General features: G+C 37.6%; 1 protein-coding gene across 1 annotated transcript in view; it reads left to right on the forward strand.

Moving 5' to 3' along the window:
- HSD17B3 (hydroxysteroid 17-beta dehydrogenase 3) overlaps positions 1 to 15,803 on the forward strand; it is a 51,633-nt gene that overhangs the window by 3,592 nt on the left and 32,238 nt on the right. The window contains exon 2 of the mRNA XM_044657557.1: positions 4,605 to 4,651. Within this exon, the coding sequence (XP_044513492.1) occupies positions 4,605 to 4,651 (47 nt within the window). The remainder of the gene's footprint in view (positions 1 to 4,604; positions 4,652 to 15,803) is intronic.

The raw sequence follows: 15,803 nt of genomic DNA on the forward strand, positions 1-15,803 counted from the left end.
ATTGCTATTGCAAAAGAATTAGTAAAAAATGTAAAGGAAGGAGATTTAGCAGTACCAGATTTTAAACTGCATTATAAAGCAGTAATTATTAAAACTACCTGGTACTAGTTAAGAAATAGAAAGATAAATCAGTGGAACACAAGAGACATGCAACAAACAGAAACAAAGATTATAGTAACCTTGTATTTGACTAAAAAATATAGATCTAGGCTATAAGGGTAAGAAATCACTGTTTGGTCAAAACTGCTGGAACATCTGGAAAGTAGTTTGGCAGAAACTAAGTGTAGACCAATATTTTACACCATTCATTAAGATAAGATCAAAATGGATGTATGATCTAGACATAAAAGGAGATATCATAAGTAAATTAGAACAGGGAACATGGAGAAGAGAGAAAATTTATGAGTAAAAAGAGATGAAGAGCACTGTAAGATATAAAATTAAGAATTATGAGTATATTAAATTAAAAAGGTTTTGTACAAATAAAACAAACATTGCCAAGGTTTTAAAAAATGTTTTGAATGAAGTATTAAACTATGTATACCCACATATATATATATATATATATACACACACACACACACACACACACACACACACACACACAAGTACAAGAAACTTTATACCAATGATTCATACATTACTTGAAATGAAGGGAGTGGGGATAACCTTAAGTATGTGAAAGAAAATAATAGGGCAAACAGCAGCAAACTGTATTTCTAAAACATCCCGATTCAGTGTTTGGGAAGAGAAATAGTTTTTATGGAAATGGGATAGGAGACAAGTCTAAAATGAAAACCAGTGAAAAGATACTGTATAGCATTAATTGATAGTGGAAGCAATGGTCAAATTGGATCTTGAAGATATCTTATCCCTAGATTATGCAGGTAGAGTTTTGCAGAACATTGTTATTGATATTAGGCTTTTGTTTGTTTGTTTTTGTTGTATAACCTTGTTTCAGAAAAGACTAGAATCACTCTAAGAAAATACCATTCTGAACATGGGATAAGTTGGTCTCATTTACGTAAGCTGTAAAAAACAGAGAATCTTGTCAATGTGTTTAAGCAAATAGATAAGAATCTTTGGTAATTTTCACAATTTTTTTAAAATTTTAAACATTTATTAATATTCATTTTTAACATGGTTACATGATTCATGCTCCTACTTTCCCCTTCACCCCCCGCATTCCCCCCACCCATGGCCGACACACATTTCCACTGGTTTTATCATGTGTCCTTGATCAAGACCTATTTCCAAATTGTTGTTAGTTGCATTGGTGTGGTAGTTTCGAGTCCACCTCCTCAATCATGTCCATCCCAGCCCATGCATTCAAGCAGCTGTTTTTCTTATATGTTTCTTCTCCTGCAGTCCTTCCTCTGGATGTGGGTAGCGTCTTTACCATAAATCCCTCAGAACTGTCCTGGGTTTTTGTATTGCTGCTGGTACAGAGGTCCATTACATTCAATTTTACCATAGTATATCAGTCTCTGTGTACAATGTTCTTTTGGCTCTGCTCCTTTCGCTCTGCATCAGTTCCTGGAGGTCTTTCCAGTTCACCTGGAACTTCTCCAGTTTGTTATTCCTTTTAGCACAATAATATTCCATCACCAGCATATACCATAATTTGTTCAGCCATTCCCCATTTGAAGGACATACCCTCCTTTTCCAGTTTTTTGCCACCACAAAAAGCACAGCTATAAATATTTTTGTACAAGTCTGTTTATCTATGATCTCTTTGGGGTACAAACCCAACAATGGTATAGCTGGATCAAAGGGCAGGCATTCTTTTATAGCCCTTTGAGCAAGATTCCAAATTGCCAGCCAGAATGGTTGGATCAGTTCACAACTCCACCAGCACTGCATTAATGTCCCAATTTTGCCACATCCCCTCCAGCATTCATTACTCTCCCCTTCTTTCATTTTAGCCAATCTGCTAGGTGTGAGGTGATACCTCAGAGTGGTTTTGATTTGCATTTCTCTAATTATTAGAGATTTAGAGCACTTTCTCATGTGTTTATTGATACTCTTGATTTCTTTACCTGAAAATTGCCTATTCATGTCTCTTGCCCATTTATCAATTGGGTAATGGCTTGATTTTTTAACTCCTTGTATATTTGAGTAATTAGACCCCTGTCAGAGTTTTTCGTTATAAAGATTTTTTCCCAATTTGTTGTTTCCCTTCTGATTTTGACTACATTGTTTTTGTTTGTACAAAAGCTTTTTAGCTTAATATAATCAAAACCATTTAATTTACATTTTGTAATTTTCTCTAACTCTTGCTTGGTTTTAAATTCTTTCCTTTCCCAAAGATCTGACAAGTATATTATTCTGTGTTCACTTAATTTATTTATCGTTTCCCTCTTTATATTCAAGTCATTCACCCATTCTGAATTTATCTTGGTGTAGGGTGTGAGATGCTGATCTAAACCTAATCTACTCCCATATTGTTTTCCAAATTTCCCAGCAATTTTCGTCAAATAGTGGATTCATGTCCCAAAAGTTGGGCTCTTTGGGTTTATCATACACTGTCTTGCTGATGTCATTTACCCCAAGTCTATTCCACTGATCCTCCCTTCTATCTCTTAGCCAGTACCATATTGTTTTGATGACTGCTGCTTTATAGTATAGTTTAATATCTGGTACTGCTAGGCCCCCTTCCTTCACATTTTTTTTCATTATTTCCCTTGATATTCTTGATCTTTTGTTATTCCAAATGAAATTTGTTATAGTTTTTTCTAATTCAGTTAAGAAGTTTTTTGGTAGTTTGATAGGTATGGTGCTAAAAAGGTAAATTAATTTGGGTAGAATGGTCATTTTTATTATGTTAGCTCGTCCTACCCATGAGCAACCAATGGCTTTCCAGTTGTTTAGATCCAGTTTTATTTGTTTGGAAAGTGTTTTGTAGTTGTTTTTGTATAATTGCTGTGTTTGTTTTGGTAGATAGATTCCTAAGTATTTTATATTGTCTAGGGTAATAATTTTCACAATTTTGACATATTAAAATATTCAGAGCCCTTGACCTGGGCTCTGCCTTTAGTATTTATTAGCTGTGTGACCATGGGACAGCTAGGTATATAGTGAGTAGAACACTGGGCCTGAGTTCAAAAGTGACCTCAGAAAATTACTAGCTGTGTGACCCTGGGAAAGTCACATAACCTCTGGCTGCCTCAGTTTCTTCAGCTGTAAAACGGGGATCATAGCACTTAGTTAACCTACCCAGGGTTGTTATGAGGACCAAATGAGATAATATTTGTAAGGTGCTCAGCAACTGTGTTGGCATAGTGGTTCTCAATACATGCTTATTCCCTTCTTTATCTTCCTTTTTCCTTATCCCCTTTCTTTTTTGCCATTACATTTATAGGGAAGTAGAGAAGTTCAGTGGAAGGGATATCGGAGGTAGAGTCAGAGAAATTGGGTTCAAATCCAGTAATAATTTTGACACTATTGACTTATATGCCTTTGTACATATAATTTCTCTGCCTCTGGGCCTTAATTTCCTCATCTGTAAAATGAGAAGATTGGATTAAGCGGACCTCTAAATTTCTTCTGGGTTTATAGCTATTGTTGGGGGGGCTTGGGATGAGCCCCTGGGGTTTTGAGATGGGTACCCTTTGCAAGAATGCAGGACTTCATAACTTAGCTTAGAAATAAAAAGAGAAATTTATTCATTTGGAATTCATGTTGAATTTGGCAGGGAGGATAGCATAGACAGAAAGCTGCCTCCTCGAAGGGATCAGGTGATACATGACTTAAGGAGGGTGTGAATTCAGGCAGAAGGGTGTGTGGGAGTTGGTCATCTGACTAGGGTCAGAGTGATATATTATGTCCTGAAGACATAGGGTATAGCTTAGGTAAATGTCTTAGATTTCAACCTGATGATAATTGGGGCATAACTAGAATATGTATATCTGTGTCCATCTCAAAACCTAGAGGAGAATCCAAAGGGGATAATTCTCTCAAGGGTCTTTCTTATCATTAGTCTTTAAAGTCCAGGCTGACCCTTTCATTAGCCTTAACAAAAATGCAAGGAAGCAAAGGAATTTTCCTACTTATAATTTGACCTGAAGCACTTCTATAATTTGGGGGTACAAAGTAAACCTAGAGTTCCACATTACTATGATCCTAGTATCTTGCTATCTGATGCCAATATACAGAGATTCCCTCCTTCATCTAGACATTGTACTTGGTTACTGACAGGACCATGAAAAGGAAAATGATTTTTCAAATGAATGAGTGGCCCAATTGTTCTTAAAAGGACATTACAGTGTGAACCATTAGAGATAATTTAGACAGGGTACCTGTCCTTGAAGCAGTTCAGACTCTTCTGTCCAAATTTTTATAACTGAGGAGTCCCTGGTCTGAATAGAATGTTCCTTGAGCCCGATAAGGCCTCTTTTTTGGAATGTCTCTACCTCCCCCTAAATTTTTAACCTTTTGTTAAGCAGAGGTGAGAGGGCTATTAATGCTAATTTTACAGTTCAGAAGGAGAGGCAGTAGCACTGAAGGAACTATGGATTATCGAATACAGGCAGAAATAGGCAGAATAAAAATTTTGGATGTGAAGTAAGGTTTAAAAAAATTGAAACTATTTTCTCCTTTTTCAGTGATCACAGGTGCTGGAGATGGAATTGGGAAAGCATATGCATATGAGGTAAATTACAAGGAACATCCATGTTTTATACTAAAGATTGCTGCTATTCAACATTCTCTCTCCATTTAAGACTTGTTGTCATCATTATTGTGCACAACCCAATGCCTAATTAGAAATGAGATCTACATGCCATTCAGCAAAATCCATTGCCTTACTAACAACTTCAAGAGTTAGCAGAATTTCCTTTCTCCCTCCCTCCCTCCCTCCCTTCCTTCCTTCCTTCCTTCCTTCCTTCCTTCCTTCCTTCCTTCCTTCCTTCCTTCCTTCCTTCCTTCCTTCCTTCCTAGCATACTAAATGCAAAGAGTTTTGTATTAAATAACTTTGTCTTAGACACATAGCCAACAATTCAGTAATTCATTAGACCATGGTACCCTTAAGTAGTGCCTCAAGTATTTTCTGCTTAAATTAATCCTCATAGACTAGAAAAGGTCCATCTTAGGTTTAAAGCTAGATGGGGGAACTTTAGAATCCATCTAATTATGCCCTTTATTTTGTAGATAAGGAAACTGAGGCCTAGGAAGGTGATTTGCCCAAAGTTACAAAGGACTCAAATCCAGCTTTTCTGACTCAAGAGATTGTAATCAAGATCAGACCCAGGGAATTCTCTCTTACTATGGGATTCTAGACCTGTTGGAAACCAGTTTTCACTACAGCTACCTAGACCTCACAATCTGGTTAGGGAGTGGGGAGTTGGCAAAGGTTTCCCATAGCAACAACTGACACCAACTTGAACCATTCCTTTCTTGGTTACTAGTGAGACTTTGGTTTGCCCATTTTATATGATCCTATTGAGATAAAACAAGATTAAAAAGAGGTGGGGATTTGAACCCCAATCTTCCCAAATTCAAGTTCAGAATTCTATGTAATATACCAGGACTTCTCAAACTTCTTGATCCCTTTTACACTTTTAAAAATGATTGAGCACTCCCAAAGAATTTTTGTTTAAAAGAGGTTACATCTATTAATATCTATCATATTTGAAATTAAAATGGATAATATTCAGAATATTTATTGATTCATTAAAATAGTAAACTCTTTATATATTAGCATAAATAATTTTATTTAAGAACTCTATATTTCCCAGAATAAAAAATTTAGAGAAGAGTGACATTGCTTTATATGTTTTTTTTTAAAACCCTTGTACTTCGGTGTATTGTCTCATAGGTGGAAGATTGGTAAGGGTGGGCAATGGGGGTCAAGTGACTTGCCCAGGGTCACACAGCTGGGAAGTGGCTGAGGCTGGGTTTGAACCTAGGACCTCCTGTCTCTAGGCCTGACTCTCACTCCACTGAGCTACCCAGCTGCCCCTGCTTTATATGTTTTTGCAAACCTCTTTGATGTCTGTTTTCATAGAAGACAGATTCTTATATATACTTCTGCATTCAATTTATTGTGATGGGTCATTTTAGTTGAAGACTATAAAGAAAATCTGCACTCACTCAGATGTGTATTTGGAAAACATTGGAAAACAGAAAAGTATTTTAATAGGCAATAGAATAATTTTTACCTTGGGGACCCCTGAAAGGGTCTTGGGTCCTGTGGATTATACTCTAAGAAATACTACCCTACACCAGGCTGCCCCAGCTTTTTCTAGAATCTTATCTTGTTTTGGCATGTCTTCTCCCTCACCCCACTCTTTTTCTTCCTTTTCCCCTGGCCCTGACAAAAGACCATTCTCCTAGGTAAGACTTGAGGAGGCTACCAGCTCCCTTTCACTCCTCTTTGAGGAAAAGATTATCTCTGAGATCCCTTATAATTTTGGGATGTTAGGGTTCTGTGGTTTGGGGACCTGGGGGATAGATTAAATTTTGATATTTATTTTTCCTTAGCCACAGAGCTATTCTCTCCCTCTCCCTCTCCTCTCCTTCCAACTTTTACTCCTTAGCAAGGGCAAGAAGAGCATTCAGTCATTAAGTCAATCAGCCAAAAATTGATGTATCCCTGAGGGATGCAAAGAAAGGTAAAGGACAATCCTTGAGCTTCTGAAAAAAACTACCCAATAGAATGTAAGCTTATTGTGGGCAATGGCCTTTTTTTTTTTGCCTTTGCATTCCTAGCATCTAGCAGCAAGCCTTGCTTATTAAACAACCTTAATTAAACAAATTAAACAATACCATCTGAGGTCCAGAGAGGGGATGTAATTTGTTCTACTTCGTAGGAGAATAGTGAAAAGCTTTCTTGCTGTGAATGGGGCACATAGTATGTGGCCATGATAATAATGTTCACCAGTTTTCTGATGCCCTTAAATTTTTTAAGAGTGCATTTCTATTATTTTCTCTTGTTTTTAGTTCCCCCAAACTATAGCTTGCCTGCCTCCAATCATCATATCACAGCAATTGGCAACTTCTGCACAGCAGTATTAGTTATCAGATACTGGATAATAATTTCACTTTGAATTACACTTTGGGAAATCACTTCTGACAGAGAGAATGGTTATTGTAGGGAACAATTATCTTTAAGTCCATTTATTGACTGAACATTTCACTAAAGCTACTTAAAACCTCACCCAAGGCAACTTTATGTTCTTGAATTATATGCCTTAGAGTTGCTTTCAGCTCTGATCATGGCTTTTGATAAAGACATTAAATCAATATACAATGCTCTCCATTATACATTATGTTCTCCCTACTTTTGGATGGAATTAGCCTTGGGCTAGGCAGGACCTGTGGGTAGCTCTGAGCTCCTCAAGAATAAAGCTGAGGGTGGCTCAATTATGTTCAGCTCTTTTCTGTTTACATAAAAAAAATTCTCACCTTGAGATGGAGTTTTTGTTTTTATTGGGAGTAGATTTCCTTATTGCATACTTTCCTCTTCTAATACACCATATCTCACAATTATAAAATTATTTGATAAGTTTATAAAGTGCTTTCTTTGAAAATATTATTCACTCTATTTCTTGTAGTTCAGTTGCACCTGATGCTTTATGACCCCATTTGGGATTTTCCTGGCAAAGATATTGGAATAGTTTGTCATTTCCTTCTCCAGCTCATTTTGCAGATCAGGAAACTGAGGCAGGGTTAAGTGACTTGCTCAAAGTCAGTCAGTCTATCTGTCTGTCTGTCTCTCTGTCTGTCTGTCTCTCTCTCCATAGAATTTTAATCATAACAATCCAAGGTAGCGCATAGCTGCCCTGATGATATCAATATCTTACTCAATAAACTCCATTGGTTTTATTACATTTCCAGAATCAAATATAATGTCATTTGTCAGGATTTAAAAACCCTTTACAATCTAGTTGTAAAGCCTACATTGATGGTTTTCTTATACCTCACTCCTCATCCATAGTTTACTACTGCATTCATCAGCACTGGCATTTTACTGTTCCTCACACATGATATTCTGTCTCCTGACTGCCTTTTTACTGGCTGTCTCATATGCCTTAAATTCCCCATCTAAAATCATCTCCCTCCTAGAATCCTAGAATCTGCACCTCCTCACTTCATTTGAAGTTTTGCATGTGGTTTCTTGAATCTCACTGTCCTCGTTCATTCTGTGCTTTGGTCTTTGTTGCCATACAAATTTTATAAGGTTAGGAGTTTCTTTTGCTGTTTGCTCATTTTCCCAGTTTTTTTTTTTTTGCCTGTGGACTGGGAATTCTGAAAGCTGATGATTCTGTCTCCTCTTTTGCTGGCTTGCAGGGCTAAGCACTGTGAGCTATTTTGCCCTGGTGCTATGTCTTCACTGTAGCAGGTCAAGTTTAAAAGAGTCCAGTGCTATGGACTTCCAGGCCTCACTGTAGGCTGGTGCCAGGGCCTGGGACTTTACAGGGTGGATCTAAGGTGCTCTTCTGTTGGTATAGTCCCAGGATCCCAAAGTTGGCCTATGCTCAGTTTTGGAATCTGTCACAGTAGTTGGTAGGGTGGTTGGTCAGGACTCCTCTGTGTGCAGTTTTGTTCCCTGTTCCCTCTAATCCCATGAAAATCAACTCTGTCTGCCTATTTTTCAAGTTGTGTTTAGCTAGAGAGCCCTTTACTCCATCTTACTGTTGGTTTTTTACTCCTGTTGTTTTGAGGTACTTTTTAAAGGTTGGTTTGGAAGGATTGTCAGAGTGGTTTCAGCTTTCACTGCTACTAAATCGCCATCTTGGCTCTGCCTTTACCCAGAAGGGATCTTAATCCATTCTCTTAATATGAAACCCAGTTTCCTCATCTGTAAAATGTGAAAGTTTGACTGTATAATAATAATAATGATTTACATTTTACATGGTACTGTAAGTTCATCAGAACACCTTCCTTAGAACAATTCTGAAATAGGTTGGGAATTTTTATTCCAAATTATACAAATGGGGAGACAGCATTTGAGAGGTTGTGATTTGCCCAAGATAATAATAATTTCTCACACTTATAATGTTTTAAGATGTGCAAAATGCTTCATAAAAATTATCTCACTTGATCCTCACAATAACTCTGTGAGATGGGAACAATGAAAATAGTTACTATTTTATAGATGAGGAAACGGAGGTTCAGGGACATGAAATACTTGCCCATGGCCACACAACTGGGTTCAGAGAAAGAATGTGAAATCAAAATTCTCCTGATTCCAAGCATGACTTATTTTCAACTGGCCCTTTCCTGCTCCAAATTTAATACCATCCCAGGATGGATGGACTAAAGAGATAGTCATTTGAAGGTTTGCTGTAAATAGCCATATTTTTCTAGCAGTAAATTTTTCAGGTCAATCTCAGAGCAGGATGATCTCAGTTGCTCAGGTTGCAATTGAGTGTTATAATTTTTCCTGTTTCTTTCCCAGTCACTGAAGGCAGTCTTTTCTTGTCAATAATTAGTAGTGGCTTTCTGTGATTGAACTTTGATTTCTATGGTTGGTTGGGAGATCTGTTAATTTAGGTCACAAAAATGTTCAGTGTCATCTCAGCAGTAGGAATAGAACATACTTAAAAAATTTTTAAGAGCTAGTTGATAAAAATGTCATGAAAGAAATTAAAAAAGAAAAGAACCAGTGTTTTATTTCTTTCTTTATAATTATGGCAAAACCCTATGGGTCAAAGGGTATGTGGTCTGAAGGCCTTTGATCTAGTAGCCCCTTAAAAATTTGGGTTAGAGATTACTTTTTCCTACATCCTTCAAACTGGATGCTTTATAACTTCCATCTCTTTCTTCTAGCAGAATTTTATTAGGATCAGCCATTTGACAGATACACATGCCTACAGTGTAAGGATCTTAAAGAACAAACTCAATATGAGTAGGCAAATTATATAAGTATACAGTCAAAAGTGTAATGGCAAAGGTTTAATTACTAGCTTTCCTCACAAAAAAGTACACACCATACTTTTTCAAATTTAATCTGCATTATTAGCATTTTTTCATCATTTTCTTAAGTAGTTTACAATCAACAAAATAATGTCAAACTCTGATTTGTAGTCATTTCTATTTCCCAGGTCTAAAAGTTCACAATGGGAAGTTAACAATAAACTCTTTGTCCTGCATGAGGCAGTTGTAGCACAAGGTAAAATTATAGATTTCATCCTGGTTTGCCTACGAGAGATTTCAGAACCACTGAACCATTGTATAGGGAAAATCCTCTTCATTGTACTTTGAGATGTCTGTGATCTCTCCCTGTTTTATTCTATTTCTGGCCCTAGGTCAGGGAAGTTCTTTTGTTTTTTGAGGAAATCATGCCCTTCCTATGTGATTATCCAGGTTCATCTCTTAAGTTCAGGCTAAATTATAGCACAAATGATTTCCTGGCACTTTAAAAAGAGGACTCCATGAATTTGTTATATGATTCATACCTTTCCTGAGAGGCATTTTCATTCTGATCTTGTCTACTCTTCCTTTCTAGTTGTTCTTTATTCTGGGCAAATTTCTAATGGATAGAGAGTTGATTTTCTGTAGCTCAACTCTCCCCTTTCTTTAACCCAGTGATGGCAAACCTTTTAGAGACCAAGTGCCTAAACTGCAGCCCTCATGCTGCGTGCCAGCATCCTTCTCCCCACCACCATGACCTACCCCAGACAAGGGAGGGAGGAAGTACTCTTATTGGATTGCTGGGCAGAGGGAACTGTGATGTGAAAAATGTTCTCAGGCATGGATGGAGAGGGGAGGGGGAGGAGCAGCCTCCTCTGGCACATGTGCCATAGGTTTGCCAACATGGCTTTAACCCATTTCCCTCACACTATAGTTCTCTGTCCTTCAAGAGCTCCATTACTACACCTCAAACTTGCTCTCAGGAAAGATTATATCAGTCATTTACACCTTATTCTGAATATAAGTAAATGAATGCATTTCCTCCTTGGGGATGGGGTACTTTTGCTTTATGGTATCTGTAGTCACAGCTAGAAAGGAACTGAAGGCTTTGTTCCATTATATTACATAATTTAGGCAAATAGGGAAAATCCTTTATTTTTGGAGGGGAAAGAATTCTTCCTAGGATCTATAAAATCACATATACATGTCCAGACTCTATCTTTCTCCTCTTCTACCCACATATGCACACCTGAATTCACACTCTTTCTTTTGAACCATTGTCAGCTAATAGCAGCCCATTTTTTTCTTCTTTCCCCATTACTCATTAAGTATCAGCATAAATAAATGTTCTTTATTTACATAGACTCCACAGGCAATAACCTAAAGTGCTGGGGGTAGACAAGAGTGAAAACACACACACACACACACACACACACACACACACACACACACACACACTCACACTCCAGAAAGGTTATTCATCATAATATGATTACTCGTGTTCTGGATTATCATATAAAAAAAACCCCGGACATCTGGGATTTCAGCCTACTTAAAAACCTGAATTTTCTGAAAAGAAGGTCTGGAAAAAATCCAGTGTATAGGGTGTCCTTGACCATCCCTGAAATAGACAAGAGTTGGGTTTTGGGTAGACAAAGGGAACAATGTCATCTCCCAGACAATCAGAGTTCTCTTTGTTTTGAGGATGGGGGTAGGGGTGGTGTTCCTCCCATTCCCTCTGATTCCTTCACATGCCTCCCTTAAAATGAGCTTTCAAAACCTCCTAGGTCTAAGTGTTTGCAGGGGCCCTAGGGAATAGCTGAACAGTTAGTAAAGAGCAGCTTAGGAAGCTAGCATCTTTTGTGTGGTGAATGCAAATGGCTGCCCACAATGCCTTTAATGGACAATTTCCCCTTTCGAAGTTTGATGAAGTGAATTAGGAAACAAAGGTTCTGATTTCTCAGACATTCTTTCCATTGTTTCTGGGAGTCTCAAGGGTGGGAGAAAAGTTTTCTACGTATATAGATAGGGCTTTAGGACATCATTGCAGGGAGTCAGCTTTGAGATTGAACAGGCTTAGTGTTTTGTTTTGAGGAAAATTTAGGACAGGCAGCTGCTGCAGCTGGGAACCAACTTCAAGATCTTATTCTAGTGATCTGCAGTCTCAGCAGCCTGGTTTCTTCAAAGATTATCCAGGCAACATCCTTTAAGGCTTTACTTATGCTGGCCTTGTTTTAGATAAAAGGTATACTCCAAAAAATTATGAATCCATATCTGTAAGTGTTTTCATGTTCTAAAGCACCGTAGGAGGGCAGGTTATTTACAGGAACCTGGATAGTGAGTCCTTTGTTGGTGTGAATTATCCCCCCAATTTATCATTTTATTTGCTAGATTTTCATAATTGGAGCACTCCTGCCTTTATATATGTTTGTTTAGTGTTAAAGCTATAAAAATACCTTAGCTTGGGCTGTAATAGAACAACTCAGATTGAAAAGGTTATCAAATTTATTCCCCTAGATCTGGGCTGTATAGCATCAAGATTAGTCCAGAAAAAAACATACATCTGCCTTTGTCAGGGTGATGGCATGGAACCTATGTAATGGCCTCATTCCTTGATTGTAATGGAGGATGGATTCTTGTGGAAAAATCTCTCCCCTCAGCAGGCTATAAGGGGAACCAAAGAGAAAAAGTTACCTCTCTCTCTGCTTCTCAATGTCTGTCTCTTCCCTCTCTTTTGCATTTTGCTAGTTCTCCCCTGAACTTCCTAACATAGCAATAAAGCCATTTTCAATTCATTCCATTATTCACTTCAACAAACATGTATTCAGCACTCACATTTGTGTCAAGTACTGGATCCTTGCCCTCAAAGAGTTTACAGATTTAGCGTAGGTTATAGAACAATTTTCCTAACTTATGCTTTGCTGCTGGACTTTTGAAAACTCTGGAAGAGAGAACAAGGCTGATGACTTTGTGCAACCTTGCCTCACTTGAATCCAATTCATGAGCAAGTCAGAACATAATCCTGGGGTGTCATTGGTCCTTTTTGAAAGTGAAGGACAAACAGTGAGATGAATGTGATATAAATTTAAATTAGAATGACAAGTGCACAAGAAGAGTACAAAATGCTATGAAATCAGATGAAGGGGAGTCCAGAGGAGAGATTTCAGACTTCAAAAAGGATTCTGTATTGGAACTTGGTTTTAGAGGATAGGTAGGATGTGAGTAATCATTGAGGAGGGCATTCCAGATTCAGAAAGCCGTAAATAAAGGCAAGAAGATTGAAGAAACACAGGGAGTGAAGAATACCTTTGGGAAAGGAGCGAAATATCTTGAATGCCAAGCTAAGGACTTTGGCTTTTATTCTATAAGTGATGGGGAGCCATTGAAAAGTTTTGAGTACTGAGGAAACATTCTCAGACCGTGCTTTAGGAGGGTGAAGGCTAGATTAAAAAGGAAAAATGTAGAAGGTGGAAGGGGAGGCAGAGTAGTAATACATTGGAATGTCATCAGAGGACCAAGGTTCAAATCCTGCCTCTTATGTATATTTTCTGTGTGCTGTATAATACAAATTAGAATAATAATTACATAAGAGAAGTTCAAAGTGCTCTTTGAGCAAGTTAATTGACCTCCCCAGGCCTCAGTTTATACATTTGTAAAATGGGGGGTGGGGCTGGATTAGATGGCCTCTGAAGCTTTTCAATTCTAGATCTTTGATTCTGCAAAAGATCACTAAGGAGCATAATCAAGGGTTAGTAAACTAGGGTCTGAGGACCAAATTCCTCTTCCCACCTGTTTTTGTGTGATCCTTGAGCAAACCAAGGTTTTTCCATTTTTATTCAGCCCCTGTACAACCCCAGGTAAGAAAAACTGTTCTTAGCTTTCCATTTGATCTTACAAAAACAGGCAGCCCAGCTAGTTTTGTCTCTCTGATAAGTAATTTGCCAACTCCCAGAAATGAAAGGTACTGAAGCTCTGAGCTAGACGGGTTGGAAGAGATATTATAATGTAAGCTTTAATAGAATTTGTGACTGATGTTTTGTGCTTCTTCTATCAAGAAAGTTTCCTTTAATAACTAAACTTTATCATTCCTGCTACATTATAGTCTCTTGTTCCGTCTTCAATGGGAAATGTTATAGTTATTTTTGTTCAAGTCTTCTGTTTTTACTAGTTTGTTACTTTGTAGCTTATTCTTAACCCAGTAAGCCTCATCCTGATTTGAAGGGCCTTGAATCCACTCCAGGATAACCCTCCTTGGCCCTGTTCTTGGATAATTGGCACATCCCTCCTAAGCATCTCAGATCCAATTTAACCGTCTACCATTTTCAACTTCACAGTTATCCATCTCTCTCTCCTTCCTTATTCCATATCTAATCAATTGCTAAGATATGTAGGTTTCAGCTCCCCAGAGTTGTTAAAAGCATAGGAGTAGGAGTAGGAAGACCTTAATTCAAATCTTACCATTCACACTTACTAAAGGTTGACCTTTAGGCAAGAAGATACCATACCTCAACATTGCCTCAGTTTCTTCATTTGTAAAATTGGGGAAACAGTACCTTCTTCAATGAATTATTGTGAAAATTAAAGGAGAGAGTTTATGCCGAGTAAAATACATTGTCAAATTATATATATATACATATATATATAATTTTAGTTAATTAATTAATTTGTTTGTTACATTAAAATTTCCAGATATCTTTCTCCTTTCTTCCCCTCCCTGCCCTAGAGAAGACATTATTTGACAAAAAGATACATGCATATAAGACTATGTCTTATTGATATTTATCAGTTCTTTCTTTGGAAATGGACAAAGACAAGCCATTCTTCAAATAATATTTTATTGTTGTATATAGTATTTCTTGCTTCTGCTCATTTCATTCCATAATTTCAGTAGGTCTTTCCATGTTTAAAAAAAATAACCTGTAGATATTTTCATTCAACCCATTTCCTCTCTGTTCAAATGACTGGTACTGTAGTTAAGTCTTTATCCTCTCTGTCTCTGCCTCTCTCTCTATCTTGGTCTGTCACCGTCTCTCTTTTTTAAAAAAGCCTTACCTTCTGTCTTAGAATCATAGGCAATTGGAGTTAAGTGACTTGACCTCCTATCTGCAAGCCTAGCTCTCTAGCCACTGAGCCACTTAGCTACTCTGCCTTCATCCTCTCTTATATAGATTATGACAATAACTTCTCCACTGATCTCCCTTATCTTTTATATGAGAATCAATGAACACTAAGTATTGGTTCCAAGGTAGAAGTGTGGCCAGGGCTAGGCAGTGGGGAGTTAAGTGATTTCCCCAGCATCAACAGCTAGGAACCAGCAATTACTTTCTAAATATTTTGTATTGACCTTTCTGTATACTCTTGGAGCATGGAAACTATTTGCAGGAAGGAATTGTTTGCTTTTGACTTTGTATCCAGTTCCTAGTATAGTACTTGGCACAGAGTATCTACTTTATGAATGTCCATTGAACGAATGAATGGATCTTAATATGTACAAAGATGCGCAATATAATGTCACCTGGGAAGACAGAAAGAAAACAAGTTTGGCAGTTGAGAGAATTCTGGGCCTGAAGACAAGAAGACCTTGGTTCAAATCCAGTTTCAAACACCTAACTAGCTAATGGCTAGTGGGCAATTCACTTAAACTGTGTGCCTGTTTCCTCAACTGTAAAACAGGAATAATAATAGTACCTACCTGCCAGCGTTATTGTGAGGATTAAATGAGAAAAGACTTAAAAAGTGCTCAGCCAGTGCCTGGCACATATAGAAATGTTAGCTAACATTATTTTTGTTGTTGTTCATTCTCCATTTTTGAAGAGGATCAATGATGTCTTGACTGTGTGAGCTGGATTTAAGTGAGGCAGAGTTTTGCAAAGTTGTCAGCCTCGTTCTCTCTTCCAGATTTCAATTATTATTATCCATTATTACTAGAAAGCAGAGAAGTAGCTTA

Source organism: Gracilinanus agilis, chromosome 1 (assembly GCF_016433145.1).
Source record: "Gracilinanus agilis isolate LMUSP501 chromosome 1, AgileGrace, whole genome shotgun sequence".
In the NCBI taxonomy this organism is placed as follows: domain Eukaryota; kingdom Metazoa; phylum Chordata; class Mammalia; order Didelphimorphia; family Didelphidae; genus Gracilinanus; species Gracilinanus agilis.